This window comes from Rattus rattus, chromosome 6, assembly GCF_011064425.1.
Source record: "Rattus rattus isolate New Zealand chromosome 6, Rrattus_CSIRO_v1, whole genome shotgun sequence".
NCBI classification, from domain to species: Eukaryota; Metazoa; Chordata; class Mammalia; order Rodentia; family Muridae; genus Rattus; species Rattus rattus.
Genome location: NC_046159.1, coordinates 74,952,546 through 74,980,107, shown reverse-complemented (window position 1 = coordinate 74,980,107; position 27,562 = coordinate 74,952,546). Strand labels below are relative to the sequence as shown.

General features: G+C 46.4%; 1 protein-coding gene across 1 annotated transcript in view; it reads right to left on the bottom strand.

Moving 5' to 3' along the window:
- Polr1a (RNA polymerase I subunit A) overlaps positions 1–27,562 on the bottom strand; it is a 63,709-nt gene that overhangs the window by 17,739 nt on the left and 18,408 nt on the right. The window contains exons 12-21 of the mRNA XM_032906363.1: positions 25,632–25,862; positions 20,832–21,086; positions 15,225–15,416; positions 8,355–8,504; positions 7,306–7,489; positions 6,101–6,183; positions 5,836–5,994; positions 3,714–3,812; positions 2,061–2,213; positions 693–775 (exon numbers count right to left, since the gene is read on the bottom strand). Coding sequence (XP_032762254.1) covers positions 693–775; positions 2,061–2,213; positions 3,714–3,812; positions 5,836–5,994; positions 6,101–6,183; positions 7,306–7,489; positions 8,355–8,504; positions 15,225–15,416; positions 20,832–21,086; positions 25,632–25,862 — 1,589 coding nt within the window. The remainder of the gene's footprint in view (positions 1–692; positions 776–2,060; positions 2,214–3,713; positions 3,813–5,835; positions 5,995–6,100; positions 6,184–7,305; positions 7,490–8,354; positions 8,505–15,224; positions 15,417–20,831; positions 21,087–25,631; positions 25,863–27,562) is intronic.

The window sequence follows — 27,562 nt, the reverse complement described above, 5'->3', positions numbered from 1 at the left end:
TCGAGGGGACGTCGGAAGAGCTAGGCTCCTGTCACCCTGCCCACAGCGCTCAGCGCCGCAGCTGGAGAGGCTTGGGTTTGCATCTGTTTCCTATCCCTACTAGCATACATTTTTTGAGCTCGGATCCTTCCATCTACCAATGAGGCTAGGTATAAGACTTTCTTTTCCTATTAGAGAGGAAAGAATAGGCTTTGTCTGATGACCTCCCAGGAGACATGGGTGCCTGTTAGTAGGGTGCTCTGTACTTATCCCAGGTTGCTGAGCCTTTCGGACAAAGAACAAATTCACCGCTGCAAACCAGGCATGTCCAACCTTCGGATATTGTTCGTTATATTGTCATCTACAAAGTTCACCCCTGAGAACTGTGTAACTGAGCTATATATATGCAAAAAGAATCCCATAATCTTTGATGTGGGATTACAATTTTGTGTTGGGTTGTGTTCAGATATTTTGAGGCAAAGGCAGCTCACAGGTAAGGCATACCTAGAAGACCTACAGACCACAGGGCCTACTGTATAAACTTTTGAAGGAATGCTCTACCAGTAATGTAGAGATATTCTGTGCTACTTTCTGTCTCAGGCCACACATGGAGACATTTAAAGAGATTACATCATCTAAAGGATGCACACGACAGGTGCTGGGACACTGACCCAACTATCAGAGGGCTACCGGCACTTTTATTTGTTTCTTACCTTTGGAGATAGCCAGAACGGCTGGTCTTGACAGCAGTATCCACCAGGCCTTCTCGCCCCGCCATGCAGTGGAAGAAGAACTCCTATGGGGAAGGTGGGAGCCAAGTCCCAGATGTGGCAGTGAATACCACGCATTTCCTAGAGGGTCGCTCAGGGCCACCCTATGCAATCTTCCCTAGCCATGCAGACTGTTCATTTCCTAGATCCTAGAAGCCTGGCTTTCATAACCCAATAGCTCCTAAAGACTTGCAGTCCCTTGGGATTGTGCTCTTCCTGCCTGAGGTAGAGGGACACGTGGATCAAAAGCAACAGGAGCCAGAAGCTCTAAATGCACTCACTCATGCATCCTTAGGGCACCATATGCCTCACTGCCAGTGAGAAGCAATGCTGTGGTTCACCACCGTCCCGCAAATCCCAGGCCTGGATTCTGCAGTTCAAGTGTTTCCTAACTTCTCTGTTTGGTTTTAGACAAAGTCTTCATGTGTAGTCTAAGCTGGCCTTGAATTCGTGATCCTCTTGCCTCAGGCTCCTGACTAATTGGCATTACAGTTGTGAGCTATGTCCAGCTCAATGGTTTTTTGATACACTAAAAGGTGCAAGTCAGAATTTGAAATATTCTACATCAACCCACTGGTACCTCTTGCCTTTAGGCTGTGGGTGATTCTGGAAATGCTTGTGTGGGGCCAATGGTGGGGTCTCTAGAGCAGTCAACAGCCTTACAGAAGTTCCCTCCAGACCTAGCATCCTCTCACAACACCATGTGCAACATAACCCCACGAAACCGAGCTACTGACATCCAAAAGGTAATTCCCTTCCGGGAAAACTGTGTTTGCTGAAGCACAACTATATACCTGCTACAAATGTCCCACTATTATGGAGTGAGAGGAGAGAACAGAAAACGGGGAGTTCATGAAATCAATCTCTACCACGCTCCTTTTGGTGATATAAGCATCTTGGTGATACTCCTCCCCCTTCTGGCTGCTTCTGAAGCAGATAAGAACTGGCTTAGAGAGCTTACAGAAAGGGTGAGGCCAGGATCTATCTTGTCTTTTCATGTTTTTGCATGAGGACTTGCTATGTAGCTTTGGCTGGACTCTAACATGACAACTCCCCCTTGAGCAAGTACTAGGATAACAGCATGAGCCAACACAATGGGCTCCATTTTTTCATTTTACCACTACATACAATCACATGTCTACTGTATGTCAGCACATTGCTGGCTCGAGTGTCACAATGGGGATCAGCATGTGGTCTGGCTGGCATGGCTTTAACCTTTACCACTTGGTTGTTCTTGTGCTGTTACTAATGAGCCCATAAGTCACCACTACTAGGCACAGAACCGAGGAGAAATGCCAAAAATACACATACAGGTGGCCTGATACCGGTAAGGAACCTTCCAGTGACAAAGCCACCAGCCCTTGGGGTGAACTCGTAAGGCTCAAAGCAGGGCAGTGACTTGCCAGACGCCATCAGTGGGGGTCTCCGACCTTCCAACTCAATTTGGCCCAGCAGGCAAGAGATCTGGGGAAACAAAGCACAAATGACACACAAGGTTTCTGAGTGCTGAGCAATGCTTTGTCCAAACAGGACTTCCAGCTTCCCTCAAGAAGGGCATTTAGAAGGCTAACCTAGATGCTTACACTACCCAAAGAAGATCATCCCAAGAAAAACTTGGCTCTGACTTTTCTCCCTCCCACTCGAGAACAAGCAATGCCTAGAAAAGAAACCTTGAAGTTTGTCCTGCTGGGTTTTTGGTTTTTTTTTTTTTTTTGGATAACTTTACATAAGCTAGAATTATCTGGGAAGAGGAACCTCAATTGAGATAATGTAGGCCTGTAGTATATTTTCTTTGTTAGTGAGTAATGAGGGTGGGCCGGCTCACTGGGGGCAGCGCCACCCCTAGGCAGATGTCCTGAGCTGTATAAGGCCGGCTGAGCAAGCCACCAGGGCAAGTCAGTAGGCACTGTTCCTCCGTGGCCTCTGCTCCAGGTCCTGCCTTGAATTTCTGACCTGAATTTCCTTAGTCATGGAGTTATAAGATGAAATAAATTCCTCCCCAAGCTGCTTTTGCTCACCATGTTTATCACAACAGTAAAAACTTTAAGAAAAGGTTCTAGTGGGGATATGGAGTCCAGAGGGGAAAATAATCCCAGATCAGAGAGACGTCAACGCACTACCCACTGAGCCTCTCAAGCCCACATTGTCTTGGTGCTCATCTAAGATGGCGCGTGGCCCTAAGAGCCTCTCCAGGACTGAAAACAAAAAAACCCCACATCAAACAGACACTAAGATCTGTGAAAATGTCTCCATAGCACCAAGGAACTCTGTCTGGGAAAATAATGAGACTCAAGAGGTAAAACAATGCTTACAGTGTAAATGGAAAAAGTAGATCATGCATGTGAGAGTCTGTGTGGTGTGTGGGTGTGATTCGTGTGTGTGCTTGTGAAGGCCATGGTTGACACTGGGTGTTTCCTCAAGCTCTCTTCACCTTTATGGTTTCAAACAGGGTCTTTTCACTGAACCCAAACCTCATCAATTTGGTTAGCATGGCTGACCAATGACCTCTGGGGACCTGCCTCCCCAACCCATATATAAGAAGGGGACCACATGAACTGCCATGCCCAGCTTTTTGCGAGGATTCTGGAGCCCTGAAGTCAGGTCCTTGGTCTTGTGAAGCAAATACTTCAGTGACTGAGGCACTCCTCCTCTCAACATCAAGATTCACACTGAAATCTACATACACGGATGATGGGTATAACATGCATATATACACAGACCAAGACCGGGTGTTATAACACACCTCAGGTGGTACATAACCTACCCGCACATTTCTATCAGCTCTGTCTACATCCTGATCGTGGTCAGCACCTGCACTGACTACGATGTGCGTCAGGGCTTTTTAGTCTTTTGAGATAGTTTACATGGATTGAAGATGGTTTAAAGGCAGGAATGAACCTGAAAGCTGACTCCTGACAGCAGCCCACCTCTCTGGCACACTGGATAAGCTACTTTTGTTCATACTTGCATCGTGTTCACGGTTGACCCCTTGGCTCCCGACTGCACCATCATCTGCAGGTTGTTTTCGGGGAACTGTCTGTGCAAGCCAAAAGGCATACATGCCTGTGGATTAAATCAACACACTCGTCAGTGACTTCATGTTTTTTGAAACCCCACATTCAGAAGGTAAAGCTATGACACAAAAACAATAAAGCCAGAGAGAAGAGTGTTAACTTCAGCTAAGGGCCCAACTAAAATTGAGACAAAGGAAACCTTATGTGAGTATCCTTCCACTAAAACCTACAGACGAGTGCCCTGCCCTCTGCTATGCTCACGGGAGCCCCAGGTTCCATTCACTGGCCAGATGGCACCAAAAAAGGAAACATAAAAGGCTGAGAAGCTGGGCGGGGCGGGTTGGAGATGTGTGTGCTTGCACAAGCACAGGCAAATCCAATCTGATCCCCAGAGGGGCGAGATGAGGTGGTTTGAATAAGAATGGCTCCCCACAGACTTAAACATTTGAATGCTTAGTCAGTCACCACGGAGTAGCACTATTTGAAAGGATTAGAAGGATCCTTGTTGGAGGAAGTGTGTCACTGGAGGTAGGCTTTGAGGTTTCAAAAGCCTATATCTGTCTATCTGTCTCAGGGTCTAGGGTCTATCTGTCTCCAGGACCACAACTGTCTGTGTACCACCGTGCTCCCTGACATGACAATGTACTAACCACTGAAAATGTAAGCAAGCCCACAATTAAATGCTTTCCTTTATAAGAGCTACCTTACTCATGGTCTCTTCACAGCACTAGAACAGTGACTAAGACACAAGATAAGAATAAAATCTGAGCTGAACAGATGGCTCAGTGGTTAAGAGCATTGCTGTTATTTCAGAGGGCTCAGGTTCAATTGCCAGCACCCACAGATTCACAGCTGTCTGTAACTCCAGTTCCAGAGGATCTGACACCCTCACACAGATAATTGTAGGCAAAACATCAATGCATGTAAAATAAAATAAAAAAATGTAAAAAAAAAAAAAAAAAGTAAAATCTAAGGTAAGGTACTAATGAATCGGCACAGGAAAGCACCGTTTGGATCCCCTAAGAGCCAGCATATTACCAATGTCCACACTGGCCAGCACGCTACCAAGCACTGGGTGGGGAGCCTTGCCTCAGCAGAAGGCCAGTAGTGAGGAAGCCCCACAGACATCCTGGGGGATAATGACATGGGTTCTGAGTCTGTTTCAGCCTTTGCCTGGAGATCTAGACACCAAACTCAACACAGGAGGAGCAGAGACTGGGTTGGAAGAGGGCAGAAAGTAAGCTATGGGACAAGATTCTATTCTAAGATGTGTTGGTCAGCCCTGGGAGGCAAGGTTCCTGCTTTCCCAGGTAGTGCTATAAGGCTCCTCTGAATAAACTGTCTACTGAGGAGAGCTGTCTTTTAGGCCACCAAATGAAAGGCAGGGAGAGGACTCCCAGACATACTGGTGTTGAGTAGTAGCCTTGCCCTTTCTCTCCTCAGGTTGGACCCCTGGGTCTATCAAGCAGAGAGAGCCAGGCTGGCTCCTCCTCCAAACCACAAGGTAGTGAGAGAGTCAGGCACTGGAGCACAGGGAGGAGCACGGTGTGACCCTGACCCATGTAGATTCCTGTCTCCATCTGAACTGGGGGGCTCGGCATTGTGCATACGGTCCTCACACACCTGCTTCTAGGTGAGGAACCACTCAGAGCCCAGGCACACAACTTACGTAAGGTCACACAGCGAGTATAAAGTAAAACAGGAAGCCAGGCCTTCACCCTTGGCTCTGCTGCAGAGGCATCAGACTTCTGCATTACATTCTGTATATGTACCTACAGCGGAGTGTTCTACAGTCAAGCTCCTTTCGTCAGTCCCTTGAATGTACTCCAAAGTAAACACATTTGGAAATGCTACACAAAGCGTTCCCTTATAGCATGACACTAGACTCATAGTGTGAGAGAATGAGACCCTGAGCTCTTCACAAAGATGGACTCTACCCACCCAACTTCAAATGTCACCTACTCAGACTGATCTCAATGGCTCAGGGTGAGAATCAAATGTAATTAAAAACAAACCAACAGAAATCAGCATTCAAAAAGATGGGGATTTGTGCACTGTATGGCCAGGCTAACCTTGTTAATCTCATTGCTGTAATGGTTCACTTCCTCCTTGAACTTCATATCAATCATGTTAAAATCCCTCTGGTCTTTGCCCAGATGGGCATCCTGCCATTTCCCCTGGATCTCATCACATGATGCAGCCTCTGGCAGGTTCAACGCAGCCCTGACAGCCTAGAATAAAGAAAGGAATAGGAGACTCGCGCCAAAGGAGGGCGTGGCTTTGTTCTGTAAGGCTGAGTGGCCCCCAGACAGCAGGCCACAGCCTCCCGGTCTTTACCCGGGGTCCACACTGGGTAGATTCTTCAATGATGCGCTGCCTCATCACATCTGCATTTGGCTTAACCAAAATGTCTTCCACACCTGCAAAGTCAAACAGAGAAGTTCAACAGGGCCCAGACCTAATGTCGCACTGGCTTATAAACTTGGTGAGGCTCAGACCCAAAGCTGAGAGCCACAGATAAAGGAAACTCTGAAATGGTGACATTAACATTAGTGCATGCTTACAGAGGCCGAAACATTAAAATCTCTCTTTCATAAGTGATACAATTAGGGCTCAAAATTGAGGTACACAGAAGAAAGCTGAGGCTTGAGTGTCAACTTCTTTTAGCCAGAAGCTCTGCTGACTACAACCAATAATATGGCTAGAGATTTTGGCTGTTCAGCAGTAGAAGAGAGGCTGACCATTGATTACCCAGGAACCCTATCTACAGCTGTATGTGTGCATGCAAGCACACACCCATGTCAAGTCTGGGTAACAGTCCAGTGGTTCCCAGCACTGCCTCAGAAAGGTCCACATCCTCACAGGTAAGCCATCCTTCGACTCAAAGGATTGATTGCTCACCTTGAACAGTAATGTCTTTTCATCCAAACAATGTTTTGTTTCTACCCATGAATGCCACAGACTTAAGAGATCTGAGTGGGAAGGCAACAACTAGCTGTTTAAAAGCTAAACATCTGGAATTCCCACTCCTGAGGCTTCTGAAGACTATATTGGAACAGAAAGAGGAAGAAATGATTCCTTTCCATGGAAGCCAAAAGCATAAAAGCAGACCCTGCATGAGGTCAAATCCAGGCCATCCTTGTAATGATGACCTCTGCTGAACAGGACTGGAATGAGGCCGGCCAGCCCTCCCCCAAGCTCTACTCCCTCCTGGCATGGCCTTGTTTGCTCAGTCAACCCTTGGCACGCAGTGCATTTGAACCGTTCCCATCTGTGCCACATGCTAGAAGAGCTTTGAGCATGGCTGTGGTTAGGTCTGGTCTTCACTGGTGAGCTGGGTGTAGGAGTTTATACTATCATAAAGAGTGGGTGAAGAAAGGGCAGGATGGGAATGAGGATGGGAGGGCTGCTGTAGAGAAGGAACACGGCTGTGCAGAGTCAGTCAGACAGCACTGATGGAAGGGCCTGAACGTCCACCAAGAAAATGCCTAGGTGCCGTCCTGTGAGGTGAACAGAGCCAGGGCCACAAGCCTGCTACTTACCCAAGGTGAAACCTCGATAGAGCTGTAGGTAGGCAGTGAAGAGGCGGGCTAAGCAGGTGAGAACCCTGCCGCTGGTCTCACCCCCATAGATCTCATAGCAGCAGTGGACCAGGCCGTAGGCAGAGCTCCCATAGTGTGCCTTGTCCAGCACTCCGCAGAGCAGCTCCCCTTCCCTGATGATCACCTGTGCAGGGAAGGGTCACCAAAGCCGGGCTGCAGGGGACATCTCTTGTAGGAGCCACCCACGCAAGCCAAGTACTATTTCGCTGTATTGTTTATGTCCCTCTACTGTGACCTGCCTCAAATCCTTCAGGGAAAGAAGAAGGGAATATATGAAACTAATACACTTTAGATAAGGGAGATGAACATACACCAGCTAAGTTCTTATCTGCACACAGTAAGCAGATGATCTATACAGGGCAAAGAAGAGGCTGCTCCAGGTCTGCTTAGGGCATCGGTTAGTCCTGACACAGGGTGGGGGTGGGGTTCACCGGTAGTGTTCATGCTAGACATGCAGGGGACCCTGGGTTCAATACCCAACACCACAGAAAAGGGAAGAGGGAAGAGGGAGGTAGCGAGCAGGCCCTGTTAAAAATACAGCCAGCTACACACTTGAGATGCTTGCTTACCAAGAACACAGGGGCTTTGGTAGTCTTTGGTGTGAGCATGCTCTCACAGGGGTGAAGCACTGGACAGTGAGCACACCGGCCTTCCCTAAGTCTGGTTCTGAATGTTTGGAGGTGGGGTTTGGGAACCTCACAGCAATCTGGCAAACTCACATCACTCAGAGGTCTTGAAGGAAAGCGTGAGTTCTGTGCTGTGAGCACTGCAGAATCAGCACCAGCTTTGGGGCGCCTTCCCAATCAGCAGGTGTTTCATACTGAGAGCCAGAGGGCAGAGGTCAGCCCTGATCACATCTTAAACACAAGTGGATACCACCTTGGACAAAATTTGTCTTCTGAGGCATGGCATCAGTTTTTAAACTTGTTTTTTAAGTTAATCCACCTACCTCCAGGAACAGATATCAACTTTATAAAGGGCAGCCATACCTGGGACTCGCACATGGAGTCAGGGTCAAAATCAGGAACAGGCCGAGGCTTTTCCTTCACCCAGGCTTTACTGCCGATTTTCGCCTTTCCAGTTAAATTCAGGGGGGTGTAGTCCTCTGGGATTATGTTTATGAGGAGGGTCGACACGACCTGGGAAAAAGGAGGACAATATGCCGGAAGGGGAAGAGATAACTGCTCTTCCAGGACTGTCACCTCATGCTCTAAGGCACAGTAAGGCAAACAGGTCCTGAGAGACAAGTTCCCCCAAAATACACTAAAGCATCACTGTTGAAGGTGTCTGCTCACAGGTGAACCCGAGACTGTGCTACTCACTAAAAGTCTAGCTGTGGTGTGGCTCAGCCTTAGCACGCAACTTCACTCCCTCTGGCTGGAACACAGACACCCCCTTAGTACACCTTTAATCCCAAACGATGAAGGTAAAGTTAGTTTGGAGAAGGAAGAACTCATGTTTGAAAGTGATGTCTAATTGAGAGGCAAAATGAGGAATCAGAGAAAAGATTTGACAGAATAGATGCCTGATTCTCACAAGAGAGAGGAAAGAGGCAATATAAGAACGAGCATAACAAAGAGAGGAGGAAGATGATGATGATGAGGAGAGCAGGAGGAGGAAGAGCACTTTTACTGGGAGAGTTTTACAGAGACAGGCTGAAGAGAAAACAAGCTAGACCTAGGTGATAACAGACTGAACCAGAAGATCAGACCAAACTGCCAGTCAGTATGAGGCCAAGCAGAGAAAGTGGGGAGTTGGGGAGTTGGGGAGGGCGGTGCAGAATCAGTAAGCTGGGAAGACCAGGCCTAGGTTAGCAGAGGAAGGCAGTAAGCCTCCGAGATGACAATTACCTCAGACAAATAGAAGTCACTTTTACATGTCACAGGATCTTTATTCCCTAAAACACCTTATCCTAAAGTGAGTAACTGCTAAGACTTGCGTTAAATTTCTGAACAGGTCAAAGGAAGGAGAGGAAAATGTAAATTGCTTTGGGGTCAAAGCAAGCAACAGATAATGTGGTAAAATAACAAAAGACAGCAAAGCTGAGAGAGCCAATGAGGCTCCTAAGACTCCCCACCTGCCAGGACCGAAGTGAGACACGACCGCCTCAGTCGTCCTCAAGGAGGGGCAAGCACCACTGAGTTTAACGACTCCCTCTCTGCACACGAGCTTGTACTCTCAAGGCCGGACATGAAAACTAAGTAGGGAGCTCCCCACAGGAGGCCTAAGCATCAGACTGAGACAGAGTGAGGTATCAGGGATTGGGTGTCTGGTACTGGTCGTGCACTGAGGAGCACATTCTGGACCAGCACTGCTTGTTGACAGCCTGCAGACAAGATGCATTCATTCACTGGCAATTAGCTACCCTGTGTTGACTATGAGGCAGGCCCTGAGGAGAGAACAGTGCTCCGCAGAGCCTTGATCCCTCGGGGATCTTGCTTTGGAGGAAACAGATCAAGGAGAAGTAAGAGGAGAGTACAAGAGGGCACGGCTATTTTAGTAAGATGACCAGGCAGTCAGCAACAGGATCATGTGTTTAGAGCAAGGGACCGGAAGGGTGAGTGGAAAGGCTTAGCCTGAATGAGAAGGAAAGTATCTGACTATTGTACCCAAATACCCCTAACAGCACAGAACGTATTCCTCATAGTCACGGGAGCAGAGGAGGACAAAATGGGGCAGACTCAGAGTCTGGGGAGCGCCATGCTTTCTAGCTCATTCATGAAGACTTCTTACTGTCTTAACTTTGAGGATGGAGTGCTTAGAAGACTCACAAGGACACTGATCCCATGCGTTCTGCTCCCGCGACCTAAGCATTTCCCAAAGGCCTCATTCTGCAATACTATCCGTGGGGGTTGGGGGGCAGAGGGAGGATTATAACATTAATCCTGGGAAAACAAATATTGAGACAAAAGATTGTTCTGACTTAACTCCTGACAGGACCATTTATTGTAAATACATTTCAGGTCTACATGCTGAGCAAAGGAAATGCTTTAAAGAGCAGGTGTTACACTGATAAGGAAGACTGATAAGCCCAGAACCTGATGCCAATCAGCTTTTCCAGAGCTAAATGCCACAAGTAAATTGATGTAACTAGAATTCATTTTAGTACTGAAAAGTCATGGTGTCTTTCCAGAGTCAACCAGAAGGACTATCACTCAGCAAATAGTCGCTGACAGAAGGCCAGGAGAGACACTTTCTCAAGCAGGCGCTCCACAGAGGGAGTCAAGTCTTCCAGACGACAACGATAGACTGCCAAGAACATTCCTACAGAGGGAGCAGGGTTGGGGCAAACAGACAGACATTACAGGTTCTGGGGCTGGAGGGGTGGCTCAGTGACTGACAGCACTGGCCCCTCTTGATGGGTTCAATTCCAGCCCCTACATGGCAGCTAACTGCCTATTAACTCCAGTTCCAGGGGGTCTGATGCCCCCTTCTGGCCCCCAAAGGTGCTGCTTACAAGTGGTGCACAGATACACATGCAAGCAAAATACCCGTGTGCATAAAAGTAAAACAAACAACCACAAACAACCTAAGTAAGAAATGAAAATAAAGAAAGCAGGTGACACTGTCTGGGGAGTGGACAGTAATTAGAAGGCTCATCCTCCCCACAGCTCAACTCCACAGAAGGCTATATCATGATGGTGAATGGGGAAAGTAGTTGGGGCAGGAGGGAGGCTTGCCTGGGCTGCTTACCACAAGCTGCAACGTAACCACAACAACATATGGCTAGTGGGGGGGGGGTGTTGTTGCCAGAGCTGGGCACGGTCGAGACTGGAATTTGGAGTAATTCACACACAGGGAAATGGCCTGCTAGCTCATGTACAAGAGAAAGAGCATCTGAAGACTTCGTTTGAGCTTTACTTGTAATAGCTAAGAAGTGGAAACAACCTTTATTATCCATTTTCAACTGAAAATGAATAAACTGCAGTATTTCACACAACAGGATGTTTGTCAGTCATTAAAAAAAATCCCCAAAGTATAGCACAGGTAGCCTTCAGAAAATGATTATTTAATCAAAGAAGCAAGACTCTAAAGCCTTATATTATTTGAAATAATTTACAGGAAATGCACAAATTAGGTAAAGTCATACAGCCTTAGGGGTGGGACAAGGAGGCAGAATTTCTTTAAAGTTTCAAAATGTAAATATCCTTGGATAACAATTTCTAGAAATTGATGTAAAATAAAATGAAATATCTTAGAATATGAAGAAAAGATATTTACTATAGCACTAGTTAAAATGATATTAAAAATTTAACGCTTACCAATAAGGGACACTTAAATCAACTGGGGGCATTCACATCACTAAACCCCAGGTGATGCTGACTCTACCTGTGCAGGCTCAGAAGGCTCACCCTGTACCATCAAGAACACTGAATTAAATTATAAAACAATTACAGAAAAGTTTAGGTCTGCCACCTAGGTGCACAAAACCAGTTAAGTAAACTTCTTGTCATATGTGGAACACGTTAAAAACAGGCTTGTCAAGAACCAGGGAAAAGGGAAATGCTTACTCATGTAATAATTAGAGAAAACAGCATGGAATTTCCTCAAACACACTAGAGGCAGAACTCCCACGTGGCACACACTCACGGAAGGGACAGCCACACTTGCTCCAGCACAACAGACAAGACACAGAACCAACCTAGCCATCCAGCTATAAAGAAACGGCTAAGAGCAGGCGGTGATACCCTCAGGGGAATACTAGTCAGGCATTAAAAACAATGAAACCTCATTTGTAGCAAGAGATGAGCCTGAGAGATAGTATGTGCTACTCCAACATACTCACACCACAGAAAGCAGATACTGTATGCTTTAAAGCTGACCTCAGAGAAGCTCAAATTAGAAAAGAAACTATGAGTAGCTGAGAAGGGGCTGGAGACAGGGTGGTTAACAGGTTCAAGGGGGCTGCTTAACAAAGTGTAACTCTCACGTTAGCAGGATACCTGGATGCCAATAACTGCACATTTCAGAAAGCTGCTACAGAGGACTTGGCAAGTTCCCATCATGAAGAAATAGTCAACATTTAAGGTGACAGAGGTTCCAGCTATCCATATCTGATCATTATACATTGCATTCATGAATGGAAACACCACAGTGTGCCTCTGCAGCGTAATTATGTACAAATAGTAGGGTGACAACTGAAAAGGGGGTTGAATACAACATAAAACAAGTGTCCAATAAAAACTGGATTAAGAAAAGGACTGATAAACAAACTGTCCTTCAAAGGACGGGGGCTCAGTCAACTAAACAAAAGTGAGTGGTTCGTACTGAGGAAGGAGGGTGCATGCCTCAGGTTCCTGACGTCAGCTGGAGGGGTGACTTTAAACACATGTTGGCAGAACTAACCCAAGTTCAAAGCCAGCCTGGACTACATAGCAGGACACAAAAATAGGGGTACGGGTGCAAAGAGATGGCTCAGTGGTTAAGATCATTAGCTGTTCTTCCAGAGGACCCAGGCTTGGCTCCCGACACCTACAGAGTGCCTAATAACGCTAAGTAACTTCAGTTTCGGGATCTGACACATCTTCTGGCCTCTAAGGGCCCCAGGCATGCACATGATTTACAGACAGATATGCAGATGAAATGTCCATATACATAAACTATATATAAATGAGTATTTTTAAAAATTGTAGACCTTCATCAGGGTTCACAGGTTCTGAGCAGCCCTGAGGACGCTCTAAGGATGCTATAATGTCCTGTTCTTATTTCTGGAAGACTATGTATGTATAGTGACTATGGACATGGAGAGGGAGGGAAATTTTCCTTTTATGTTTTTGTATTTCTGTTGAGCAACAAACCTCTATTATTTCTTCAATGAAAAATAATGTGAAAGGCAGACCTAACAACTAAGTTTATTAAGGACAAATACAAAAATTGTACTTTTATAAAATCATAAAAATACAAAAATTAATAAACCATTTATAAAAGCAATCTAAAGTGAAATCTAGAGTGAATGAGAAAGCTGAGCTTCTGGTTGGGGTGAGTGAGAAGGAAAGTGAGAAGAAACAAAATTACCACATCCTGAGCGGAGACAGACAGACAGACAGACAGGGCATAGAGAAGAGAATGCCCTAAGAGACCAAGATCCCATAATCTGCTTAAAAAGTACTTGGGAGCCAACAAGATGGCTGTAGGCAAAGGCATTTGCTGTATAAACCTGACAACCAGGTTCACTCACTAGGCCCTTCTAAGGAAGGAGAGAACTGACTCTCGAAAGTTGTTCTCTGACTTCTACATGAATGCCATAGCACCTGTACACACACACACACACACACACACACACACACACACACACACACACACACATTCACACATTCACACTCTCTCTCTCTCTCTCTCTCTCACACACACACACACACACACACACGCTCTCTCTCTCTCTCACACACACACACTCTCTCTCTCACACACACACACTCACACTCACTCTCACACACACTAAAGTAAAGCATTTTCGTTGTGATTTGTGATTGTGAATCTTCACTGTAACCTTGATGGGATTTAGACTCACTGAGGAAACACAACTCTGGGGGTGTCTGAGGGTATTCCTAGGACAGTCTGACTGAGGAGAGTCACCCCTGAATGTGGAGACTGTCTCAGTCTAAGTAAAAGTGAGCTGAGCACCAGTATTAGGTTCCTGTCTCTCTGCTTCCTGGTTGTGCATGCAATGCAGCCCCTCAAGTTCCTGTCACGTCAAGTCTACTGGCACAGTGGTGAGAAAAGTAACATCCATTCTAAACAAAATATTAGCAAGGCAAGCTGAGTGGCTCTAACAATTTAAAAGGAACTATTCTTTCAAAGCCCTTGTGTTGAAGGCTTCGCTGCTAGCTGGTGGCTGGATTTTGAGAGTGCTAACACCGTCACTGGGCTAAGCCGCTGAGGAGTTTATGGAACTGTGCCACTGGACCATGCCTCTGAAGGGTCTGTCTTTTCCTTGCTTCTTGGTTCTTTTTCTGTCTCCTGCCCTCTTTCAGTCCCTGTTCTACCACATGCTCCCTACCATAATGACCTGACTCACACACCAAGGTCCAGAAGCACAAAGTCAAGTGGCCAAAATGGCAAGCTCTGAAACCCTGGCAGAAAATAAACTCTTCTTCACATAAGGTACTTTGTTACAGTGACAAAATGGATTGCTACATTCATAAAACACTGACTTTAAACCTTAACTAGAACTCGCCAAATCCCAGGTTCACAGACTTGAAAGAATTATAGTACTGGAGGAGGCTGCAGAGACTAATTCAAACCCACTTCTTACAGACAAAAGTCAAGACTCTTGAAGCTGAATTTGGAGACCCAGGCAACAGAAAGATATGCTGTAGTGTATTTCATTACTTGATTTCCACTTATACTATTATATGGTTACTTTGGGCATTAATAAAATCCTGGGTTTGAATTCCAGTTCTGTCTCTAATAACCTTGAATGTGTAATTTAACATTCAGTCTCAGCATTATCATCTAAAGAGAAAAGGTTGGATTTATGCACTAAAACAAAACAAAACAAAACAAAACAAAAAACAAACAAACAAAAAACCCAAGTGTAAAGAACTCAGCAAGGCCCTTGGTACTTCTCAATGAACCTTATCAGTAGAGATGCAACGCCATTGCCATTAGCACTATATCTGAATCAAGTTAGGCAGCAAGTTATGTTAGAGTCAATACACAGAAGCCATGCAACCTGTTCTTAGTAGATTCACCTTTGAGCTTTCCCAGCCTTGGGGCTGCAACCCAAAAGGAAAGTCACATTATTTCATAATTAGAGATTTTTCTGTCTCTGCTCTAGGATCTCTTGGAATTGAAACTGTTAGATAAGTGATTTGTTTCCTTTTAAAATAGACACTGGCTGCTATTCTCCCAACTACCTGCTTTCCTGTCCACAGCGGGAAGGGCTTCAGGATGGCAGGAGGAAAGAGCTTCACGCGTCCCACTTTGTCTGTGAGCCCTCGGTACACCAGCTCCATGTACTGTTCCCGGGTGAAAAAGCATCCCCGAATGGTCATGTTTGCACCCGACACCATGTGATCCTGAATCAGTCCTGCCAAGGGCTGGCCATCCTGCAAATCAAAACGACAAGGAAAGTAAAGACGAACTTAAAGTCAAATTCTTCCATCTAACCATCTGCTTGGAGGTGAGCCTACCAAGAGTGCTCACACGAAGCCTAGACTCTCCGCTCCATACCCTCACTCACAAACAGACCACCTCACAAATCACATGACCAGGACTTACTTCTGGCCTCAACTTTTGCCAACTATCTTCTATCTTAAGGCAAATGTGTTTCAAACTCATCCAGTTCCACAGGCCTTCCTTATTTAATCACATCTGGTTCTAGTTACTCGGCAGATTTTTGGCATTTATGCCTACGTTTGGTCTGGCTGTTGTCAGTCGTGTTCTTGGTTTTGTAGCTCGGTTTTATGCTTTTGTGTTTTCACACATTTCTGGTCTTGAACTTCTGTAAATCATTCATCCATGTAACAAATATTTACTGAGAGCCTACTGTGTGCCTAAGTAGGCAGATCATTGGCCTACTTAGGAGAAGCCATCGAGGAAACAATGCTGACTTGAACATAGGACCACAGTGCAGACTGCGGAGGGGCGCTCACACTGCATCTGAGTGGCAGTACAGACTGTGGAGGGGCGCTCACACTGCATCTGAGTGGCAGTGCAGACTGCAGAGGGGCGCCCACACTGCATCTGAGTGGCAGTGCAGACTGTGGAGGGGCGCTCACACTGCATCTTAGTGGCAGTGCAGACTGTGGAGGGGCGCTCACACTGCATCTTAGTGGCAGTGCAGACTGTGGAGGGGCGCTCACACTGCATCTGAGTGGCAGTGCAGACTGCAGAGGGGCGCCCACACTGCATCTGAGTGGCAGTGCAGACTGTGGAGGGGCGCTCACACTGCATCTTAGTGGCAGTGCAGACTGCGGAGGGGCGCTCACACTGTATCTGAGAATGTTGCAGTGATGATGGACTCAGGCAGGAAGAAGAATTTAAGGGCTCAGGGGTCTTATAGGGCCAGGGAAGGGCCTTGATGTGTTTGACTCTATTGGGAAAGAATGTCCTTTACTAGTGTGTTTTCAGAATACAGCATGAGGTTCAGGGTGAGTTCAAATGAAGGTATTACCCACCTAAGGCCAAAACATGGGCTTTTATAAAAACCCCAGGTTCAGTGGCCACATTAATTTCATTTGACATTTTCAGTCTTTGTAATCCCCAGTGTCCCAGACCTTATCTGTCAGGTCTGTGTTCATGACAATACAGGCAAATCAAAGTAAAAATAGCTACACTCATTGACATTCTGTAAGCAGTTTCTTAAAATGTTTCCGTGTTTACAGGAATCTGAGATTAAATCGAGAACAGAGCTCAATGAGCATTATCATCCAACTGTCATATTACAGCTATGTTTCACAGCGAGGGGCTCAGGACCTCACAACTCACTGTTGGAAGAGCCGGAATGAAAACATTCTTGTCAAACGGTCCAGCAACAGCAATGACCAGCCTACGAGAACTCACAGCAATGACCAGTCTACAAGAACTCACAGCAATGACCAGTCTACGAGAACTCACAGTAATGACCAGTCTGCGAGAACTCACAGCAATGACCAGTCTACGAGAACTCACAGCAATGACCAGTCTACGAGAACTCACAGCAATGACCAGTCTACGAGAACTCACAGTAATGACCAGTCTACGAACACTCACAGTAATGACCAGTCTACGAGAACTCACAGCAATGACCAGTCTACGAGAACTCACAGTAATGACCAGTCTATGAACACTCACAGTAATGACCAGTCTACGAGAACTCACAGTAATGACCAGTCTACAAGAACTCACAGTAATGACCAGTCTATGAACACTCACAGTAATGACCAGTCTACGAGAACTCACAGTAATGACCAGTCAGTACAAGAACTCACAGCAATGACCAGTCTACGAGAACTCACAGTAATGACCAGTCTATGAACACTCACAGTAATGACCAGTCTACGAACTCACAGTAATGAACTCACAGTAATGACCAGTCTATGAGAACAGTCTCACAACTCAATGACCAGTCTATGAACACTCACAGTAATGACCAGTCTATTCACAGCAATGACCAGTCTACAAGAACTCTCACAGAACAACAGTAATGACCAGTCTACGAAACTCACAGTAATGACCAGTCTATGAACTCACAGTAATGACCAGTCTCATGAGAACTCACAGTAATGACCAGTCTATGAACACTCACAGTAATGACCAGTCTACGAGAACTCACAGCAATGACCAGTCTACGACTCACAGCAATGACCAGTCTACGAGAACTCACAGTAATGACCAGTCTATGAACACTCACAGTAATGACCAGTCTACGAAAACTCACAGTAATGACCAGTCTATGAGATGAACACTCACAGTAATGACCAGTCTACGAGAACTCACAGTAATGACCAGTCTATGAGAACTCACAGCAATGACCAGTCTACGAGAACTCACAGTAATGACCAGTCTATGAACACTCACAGTAATGACCAGTCTATGAACACTCACAGTAATGACCAGTCTACGAGAACTCAGACTTCTTAGAGATGGGCTGAAAAGGTGCCTTAAAGGTAAGGCAGGACAGGTGGCTCATGCAGCCATTTTAATGAAAACTTCAAGTTACTAACAAAAAAAAAAAAAAAAAAAAAAAAAAAATCTATCTTCCCTAGTGACACTGAGTAAATCAACCATACTCCAGGGCAGGCCCCATGCCCAGGAGACTCGTGTGTTTGTGTGCGCGTGCGTGCGTGGTGTGTGTGTGTGTGTGTGTGTGTGTGTGTGTGTGTGTGTATTTTAGGTTATTAGTTTGGATCTTTGTTCCTGTTTTTGTTTTATTTGACCAACAGAGAGAAAAGGAAGGAAGAAAAGTCTCCAAAGCCCCCGAACGTCCCTTTCCTGTTAGCCACAGCCTCCTCGACAGCTTATTGCTCTGAGTGCACTGCCACCAAAGATGCTGCATTTGCCTTTTGGCATTTAAGATTAAAATAAATAAAACTGACCACAATCTTAACTTTTGACATGGTGTCATGTTCTGCCACAAGGCCCTCCTAGGCCCAGGTTAGCCCTACCATCAAGTATGGCTAAGGACTCAGAGGTTTGAGTCTTGGCCTCATCACTGGCTGACAACTTACTTTCTTGGTGTTCCTTCACCTGTACATAGCACCTACTTCTAAGGCCATTGTGAATGAAAATGTTTGCAAATGGCTGCTGGGGGAAAGGGGGATGCTTGAGGCCCAGGGCCTGGTCAGTGTATTATGGCTTCTGATCACTACCACAGCTACTACTACTGTTATTACTACTATTTTCACCATTGTTGTTATTATATGAAAAGGTAAAGAACCAATTTTCATGTTAGCAAATTATGTTTTCTAATTCCCAAACAGCCTAGTGGGCTCAGAACCCCTTCTATATTTATAGTCTTTCTGGTAACCAGTAGCCTACTAATGTAGGCAGAAAAAGCAAAGTTAGGCACAAACTGGCACGAGGTAAAGGCACAGTGGTACGTCAGGGTGACAGAGTGGATGGCCAAGATCTAAGGAGCAGACTGTGCTGGGCACTGCTGGGTGGCTTCTAGCATGCCCTGGGACCATGCTGTCCCTCTCTATAGCACAGCCAACACCACAAGGACCGGGAAGCTGCTTTCCCTCCCTCCTACTTCAGTGACCTCAGGCAAGTGCAGACATTAGAGGTATAGGAAGCCTCCAAAGCGCTCTGCAGTGCCTGGCAAAGAAAACACACTTGGGAAGTGGTGCCTGTGGTTTCCATCACTATTTCTAGTCTTTTCAGATCCTACCACATTCCAAACGAATGCTGTATCACTGCCAAGAAACTGTACAGCCTGCAAAGGCCTCAGCCCTTTGAGCAGGTAGAAGAATTATACTCAGCCCTTTCTCCTCAGTCTGGCTTTCTTTGCTGTGTTCTTCCCATAAGCACCCATTAATTCAGACTTCTGAAATTTTAGTAAACATGTCAGTTGGCCAAGGGCAATATGTCCACTAGACACTAGACACTATGTCCCCTATGTCCACTTAGACAGCTCTGACTACCTGAGGTTACCCATGAGGAACAGCCTTGGAGAGAAAAGGAGGAATTCAAAGACACATCTTCATGAGATATAGGGGGAATCTCATCTGGAACCCTGGGATTAAGCTGCCTTTTAAAATTCAGACTTGGAAATGGGGAAGTAAGACCAAGATAGCAGGAAAGAGAGGATACCCAAAAAAGTCATAAGGAATCACACTATTTTTTATTTATCTAAAATTACATGATACATTTAAGTCTGTATGTATGCATACACACATATAACTTAAATGAAGTTATCTATTTGGGCTGACAATACCCCCCCCCATATGCCATAGATTATTTAGAAAAAAGCAGGCATGAAAAACTCCCCTTTGAGCTGTTTGTCATGGGAGTCCAAGAGACCATCCCTCAAATATAAACTACTGAGGCTGCCCCCGACTGTCTCCCAAAGGTTGAACTCAGCTCTCTATTGCCAAGACATCCTGCACTTCAGTCACAGGGCTCAGAGGATCTAAGCTAGATCTGACCCAAAAGCCTCCTCCCTGAGGACCAGTGTTCACAGGTGTTCTGCAAGCTACTGAGGGAGGGAGGCCACTAACAGCCTGCTCAGCTGATGTCTGTGAATGACAATAGTGACCCTCACGGCAAGGTACCTGTGAGGAAGCAATGGCACACTTAAGTCTGAGCAGTAACTCACAGCCCACTCAAGAGAAGGAAGATCATGTCTGGTACTAGGCCCCTAGCTAACTACCTGGGAGCGCTGTGCTACTGACACCGTTAAATTAGCAACTTCTTAACTGTATTCTAAATACCCTTTCACCCCGTCAAAGAAAACCACAACTGGTCAAAATGAAGAGAACCCAGTCCCAACTGACATATCTCTCTGTGTATGTGTGTGTAAAATGCATAAACATCTACACGTATGTGTATCTGTATGTGCACACGGAAGTGTGTATAACAATAACTAAATAAAAAGCCATATAATTGAGGAGGTATGGGAAGGTTTGGAGGTAAGACAGGATGTAATTAAATTTCAATATAAAAGTGAAAATTATAAAAATAAGACTAGCCAACCAACAGACAAACTCCCAAACCTTGGATCGTCATAGCTAAAGACTCAGTCTTCCGTGAGTCTTCATATCTTGCATGTGAAAGTTTGCCAGACCAGCAAGTTAGAGAATGCACCAAGTCTGGAACTAAATGCTATTATTCAACTACCAAATCTGGCTCTGTAGGATGGCTGCCCCAGGTTTTCTCCTAAGGTTTTAAGTCACAACAAGACAAAAACGCTTCTCTGATCTTAGACACTAAGAGCTGAAAAACCCAGGACCTCCGGTTCCACACACTCCTGTCCTAGAGCTGCCCAGCCACGCCAAGGTCCTGCTGGTGATGACTATGGCATGGTCTCAAAGGTCACTGACCTTGGGAACGAGATACTGCTGGTCAGTGCAGGCCAGGACATAGGCTTCAGCTCGGCCCAGCTCGCTCTGGGGGAAGTGGGCATTCATCTCGTCTCCATCGAAGTCAGCATTGTAGGCCTTGCAGTTGGCATAGTGAAGGCGCAGGACTTTTTCCTCAGGCAGAATGTGGGCACGGTGGGCCTGGATGGAGGGCCTGTGCAAGGTGGGCTGTCGGTTCAGGAGGAGAATGTCCCCATTCTTCACATGCCGGCACACCTGGGGCAGAATGGAGGGCAGGTGAGGACCAGTGGGAACTTTGAGGGACCACTGATCCGTCCATGGGCTTACCACACGTCACCTGGGTGAGCTCTGCATGGCTCATGTTCTAGTTAACTAAATAATCTAGAAAAGAGCTCTAGAAACTCTGAGAAACACTTGCTAGCCCTCTGCTCTTGGCCTCTCAGCTCCAATTCTGCTTCTAGGCGCAGAGGCATAAGGAGCAAACATGGCTGACCACAGGTGCCCGTGCAGTATGCACTACCCTCAGAATATGAAGCCTTCCAGAGCCCTGGACTCCTCTCTCAGAGTTAACGAAGAAACAGATAAAATTCCAAGACTGAATGTTTGCGCAGATCTGAACTTGTCAGGCTTCTCAAATCCCCCCAAGGTCATACATGAATCCCACAGCTTAGAATCAGTCCAGCTTCTCCCAGCACAGCCAGGGCTGGAAGACAAGGCTTTTGAATCTCAGTGACCCCTGAAAACATACTGCACTTCGAAAATTCAAAACAAGTATAAAAATTAAAAACTGCCAGAATCTTGGGGGAAACGATCTGAAAATATCCCTTGTGACATTTAAAACATTTCCTCTTAGCCTTTCAGAAGGGAAAAAAGCACCAAGGTAAGCAAAAAGAATGTATGTTTATGCAGCCTGGCTTACAATGGCAAAAAAGTAGAAATATCCTAACTGTCTCACAAAGATGGCAGTAAATTCCAGTGTACATATATGACAGAGTGCCACAGTGACTGCAGAGGTTAAATCAGACCAATACCAGTCTAGTGTGATGCTACAAGAATTAACAAAACCAAAATCCCAGTAAGGAGACGGGCGCAACGACTGGAAATCAACTTGGCCGTGTCTAGGACAGCTGCACACAGGAAAAGGCGTGTGGGTCCTCACTGCTAGTCTGGGGCACGGACTTAAAAGGAAAGGTGTGAAGGCACTTGTAATACCTTAATCACCCCAGATCTTAGTACTGTTCATACTAGAATGCATATTACTTCCGCGTGTTTTTGTAAATAGTGTCTTGTTGTGTTGTCCAAGTTAGTCTCAAACTTATGTTGCTCCTGCCCCTGCCTGCCAGAGATGACTCAGTGGGTAATGGCACTTTCTTCCCAGCCTGATGCCTGACTTCAATCCCTGGGACCCACATGACAAAAGGAGAGAACCACATGATGGAAGTTGGAGAAATTATCCTGATTCCACACACATGCAGGGGTAGTCCCTGACTTCTTCCCAAATAAATAAATGCAGTAAGAAAGCAAATCTCTCTCTCTCTCTCTCTCTCTCTCTCTCTCTCTCTCTCTCTCTCTCTCACACACACACACACACACACACACACACACACACACACACACACAAAAACACACACAAAAAAAAAATATGCTTACTGAAGGGAGAAAACCAGAAGATACAAATTTTAAAGAATAAAAAAGCACAAGACATTTTACCTTTCAAGACAAACACTGATCCTACTTTCCCCTTTCAAACCCAGCCTGTCATGCTCCTTTCACAGAATACCTTTCCCTCAAAGCTGACTTTACAAACCACAAGGACAGTTTTTTAAAAAAACCACTGCATAAGGTAAGGTGCCCCGGAGGATATGGCCCCTTGGCAATCATCTCTCCTCCTCAGGTCCCCTGTGTCGCAGCAGTTAAGAGGCAAGAGGAAATAGGTCTTGCATCCTTCTGTGGCCCACCCGTGGGCACCCTGGGAAGCTGGCTAAGGTGAGCCTGTCAGCTGGGCTTCAGGCTGTGAAGAGATTTTCCCCCTTCTCCCACAGTCATTGTCAGTTTTCCTCAAAGTTCTCTCTCTCTCAGGTGGAACAGGTTAGCAGCCCTAAGAGCAGAGTCTGTACTTTTGCTTTCTGAGGAATTCAACCTTCCTACCCCCACAGCCAAGTCCTCCATGTGTTTCCAAGGAGACCCGAGCTCTGAGGAGGCCCATGAGCATCTGCCTAAGGCACTGGCTGCTCAGTGCGTCACACAGCCTGAGGTTTTCTTTCCTTAGCGTCTCAAGGGAAAAGTTGGCCTGATCTGGCCCAGGCTGGGCCTAGAGTCTGAATGCAGTTACTTCACGGCAGCGGGGAAGATGTAGGCCAGTCTGCCAGATACTCACCAATCCAAACAGAAGTCTGGGAGTGCAGGGCCCGCCCTTGCCAACCCAAACCCAAGGCCTTTCCTTCCTCTTGTCACTAAATAAATACTGTGGTGAAAATTAAGTGTGTCCCAGTGCCCAGGTTAGTTTGCTGGGGCAGGCATGGGGCCAGAGGCTGCTCAGGCATCGAGGCAGAGAAACAAGCCTAGGCTATCCTGACCACTTCCTTTTTGTTGAGGCCCAGGGGAAAAAGTAGAGGTTACCCTTGTCACTGAGAAAATGATCTTTCTGCCAACTCCTTCCCCTCTGACCTAACCTTTAAGTTAATCTTTAGTTTCCTTCCCCATTCACCTCTCCCAGATCTTCTATTAAAAAATAAGAAATTAGAAGTGCATGCATGCCGAAATCGAAGTATCCTATATGTACATACAGTAGTGACATTCTGACATCAAAGCTGCCATCCTGAGACCCAGGACCTGATGGGACAGTCAGTTGTGTTTCCTGTCTTTGCACAGCGATGGGGAACTCAGGGAGATGGGTGCACACACAGGGATGATGTGATGCAGTGAGAGCAAGAAGCAGGGATAGAGATGAGGGAGGGTGCACACTGTGTGCTGGGGAAACACATCGGGTTCCTAACATGATTTTCGGGAGTGGTAAAATCTGCAGCCTGGCTACCAAGTTTTGTCAATGTTTTTGGATGCACGACCATTTGTCTGCACTTGCTTTCACACTATACAGTAAGAGCTGAGTCATCACAAGAGCCTGTAAGACCAATTAAGGCTGAAACAGTGACTCTGACCCTAGGGAAAAGAGGGCTGGGCTGAGACTTGAAGGACCGGCAGGATTCAGCTACAGAGTCTCAAGGAGGGCAGAGAAACAGCATATGCAAACCTGGAAAGGAGATGGGGCCAGCTGCACAGATGATGGGGTGAGAGGCCAGTGAAGAACATGAATCAACAGGTAGCCTTACGAGCTGGCTAAGGATTTGAGCCAAAGTTGGAAGATAAAGAACAAACGCTCACACACCCTCACTGCTACTCAGGGACTCTCTCACTGGCTTCATGAGAACTGCCCCGCACACTGCAGCAGGGCGCTCCCCCTCAGTGGAGCTCCTGTCCCACCCTTTGCCCATCCCCACCTGAGACCATGGAAGTAATCAGGCCACATGAAAAAAGCAGACCAATAAGCCTCTGCTTTATCTTTATCCCCCAATAACGTCAGATCATTTCTGATTTATTTTCAAATGCCCTAGCTACTTACTGTCCATTTCCCCAGTTAAAGGCTCTGAAAACTGCTTCTTCCTCATGACTATAAAGAACACCATAACTACACACAAGAAACAAGTGTGGACACAAAACCTATCAGCCAGCCCCATCACTCCCTAACTTCCCAACTGCTCCCACGTTTTGTACTCCGAGGACCTCAGCTTCTCTCATTATAGTCTTTATGAGATTAACATTCGGATAGCTTTTTCTTAGTTCTATGACCCCTCCATCTAAGCCTCACACTTCTAGTTTTTACAGGAATGGGCTCTTATTTTGTCTGCTGTCAACTCAAATTTAGAAGGGCTAAACATTGTACCTCTTTCACTGATACCCCTCTTCTCTCCTATGACATCATATTTATCTCTTCTTACCTATCTCTATGATGAAAATGTCCCTGGTGCTCCCTCTGCAACGTGACTGTTATCCATAATTCCCCTGCAGCCCTTGAGGACTCACTTCCGGGCTCACAGATCACATTCGCTCATTGGCAATCCCTGCCAGGGTCATGTCCTTGCAAAGCCTGAGCACACAGAAGCACTCGATACTCATCACCACTGAGCAGGACTCAGTACTACTGACTCCTCACTGCATATTCCTCTTGACACTTTTCTCCTCGCGGCAACTCGTTGAGTTGAGTGAACACAAAGATTATTGTACATTTGCCTGGCCCCATCAAAGTTAAGCAAGATATACCTTGCTGCTTCTTGAATCCCTCACATAGCTCCTAGCAAAAAATCTGACAATGTACTAACCTAACAAAGAATAAAATTGGTGCTCTGAATGGTCTGAATGGTGTCCCTGTCATCAAGCAAATCAGCATAGAGCAGAATTTAACTCTGCTCTAGCTGAGGAGAGCTTCAAAAATAAGAAAGGCAAGAGACTGGCCTATTGTTAGCCCTGAAAAATCAATGGGAACCAATGGTCACCAGGCCAAGCCAAGGGTGTCTCCAAAGTTCCTTCTAGGTGGCTGGGAACTTTGTTGAATATTACAGTTAGCCAATCCCAGAGATGCTACACTAATTCACCTAAGGGGTGAGGACCCTGGCCAAATTATCTCTCTCCTTAGTTTCAGTGAAGATGCTACTGATCTGAGTTCCACACTTTGATTAGCCCTGCTCAGCATGTAGGAACCAGACGGGAACTAGGAAATCATGAACAAACCCTCATTTCACTTACAACTTTTGCTCCCTGAGGCTTAGGGGCCCCTGTGGACGGTGTCAGGAGCTGTTTGGCCACAGCTTCCCGCTGTGTAGCATCCACTGCGCTCAGGGCTGTGCGACTGCCATCCTCGTTGATGACCATGGAGGCTCCTGGGTGCACATTGGGTCCATTGATGACTGCCTGTCTCAGTTCCTGCACGTTCCAGGGGGTAACTGGCTGGGGGTAAGTCAGTTTTGTGGCAAATACCTATAAACAAGGATTGCATGTTAAAATTCAGAATGGGCAGCAAAGGTTCCAGGAATACAAAAGCTAACAAAATGAGCTGCCTGGTTTCTTCTTAAACCGTGGGACGCTGTCTTGCTTAGCTAAGGCCTTTCTGCAGGCAGACCAACATGTTTCCTTTTGCTTCCCTTGCTCTCTTAAGGGAACAGACTGGGCAATTTACTGATTAGTTTTCTTAAATGCATACCTGAAACTTCACGTAAATGGTGATTTGCTGTCTGCCAATATAGTACTGCCTATGGAGTAGTATGGGGCACTTGTTTGAAAGCCAACACACCCCTCCCCAACCCAGCAGGTACCAATCACCGCCCAGGTACCTCCACTGAGTCCAGGCATGGCATCAGAGTGGCACTTGAGGGGAAATGGATTTGCATTTCCTGATCCCTGAGAACATGAGGTGTTCTGTCAACACTAGGCCTGAAACTTGCTCTAAAACAAGTGAGTTCTCTACAGTGAAGTAAGGTTCTGAATCGCTGATGTTTACTTACTTACTTGATACTTCAACACACACACACACACAAAGACCCCAGAACCCAGGACGTTAAAGTTCCAGGTCTCTATGTGGAGCAGTGTAGAGCCCTGCCATGTTGCTGCCTCCTTTATGGCGACTAATGGACTTGTTGACTGTGTGCCCATCACTTGGCCCCCAGCTTTAGGAGGCAGAGCCCTGCTGTGTGGCTCCCTGCCAGGCTTAGCTCAGTTTCATTTTATCTCACCTTCTTGTTCCCATAACACCTCTGGGGCACTGTGGGGGAGGGGAGGACAGTAGCTTTACCCACTCTGTTTTTCCTAGTTACCCTATAATAACCCTAGGCCTGCATGGCTCTGAGAATTTGGGGTAAGGTGGGAGTTAGTAGGGTGGACAGCATTAGAGTCTCTCGTCAGGATACAAGCAAATAAACCCAGATCTTAAGATCAGAATGCTATGGAGGTACATGACAAGACCTTCCTAAAGGTCTCCTCCAAGCTGGGTGCACTCCAGGCACTGAGGTCAGAGTCAGGATGGCTTCTACATTCTGCCTACTGGGCCTTTCCTCCCAGAGATTCAAACCTAAGAAATTATGACTGGCTTCCTTTGGTATATAGTTCAGCTTCTGAATACAAAGACCTCTGGTTCCTGCGAGGCAGTGAACACAGGGTACAGCCTTCTCTGCCTGTTCTTGACACAGCAGACTCTTCCCAGGGAGCCAACTGTGCCCAAGACTCTGAACACTTTAGCTCTGCTTATTACCAGCTCTCCCAAGAGAAGCAGGGCAGTGTGTAAGGAAATGAAACTCTGCACAGAGGGAATTAAACCATCTTCGCATTATTTACCTCGAGGCCATTAAGGAGGAAGTCGGCTAGAGAGAGCTGCTAATGAGCACCAAGGCTTTAACTGGTGGGGAAGTGAGAAAAGGAAGCTGGCTCGCCAAAGAGCACTAATGGGTGACCAACCAGGTGAGCCGCTCACTCCGGGAACCGGAGACACACGGTACCCTTGCTGCCCTTCTGAGGGCTCCCCCTTTCCCTGCCAGACACCCAAGTGGGACTGAAATCCCCTCGCCCTCCTCTTCTCCCCTCATGGACTCACTTGGACAAGAAAGGTTTAAAGACTAGTTAAGACTGGCAAGAAACTCGGTGTGGAATGACTTGCTGGGAATTCCCCGGTGCTTTGCAGCAAAAGT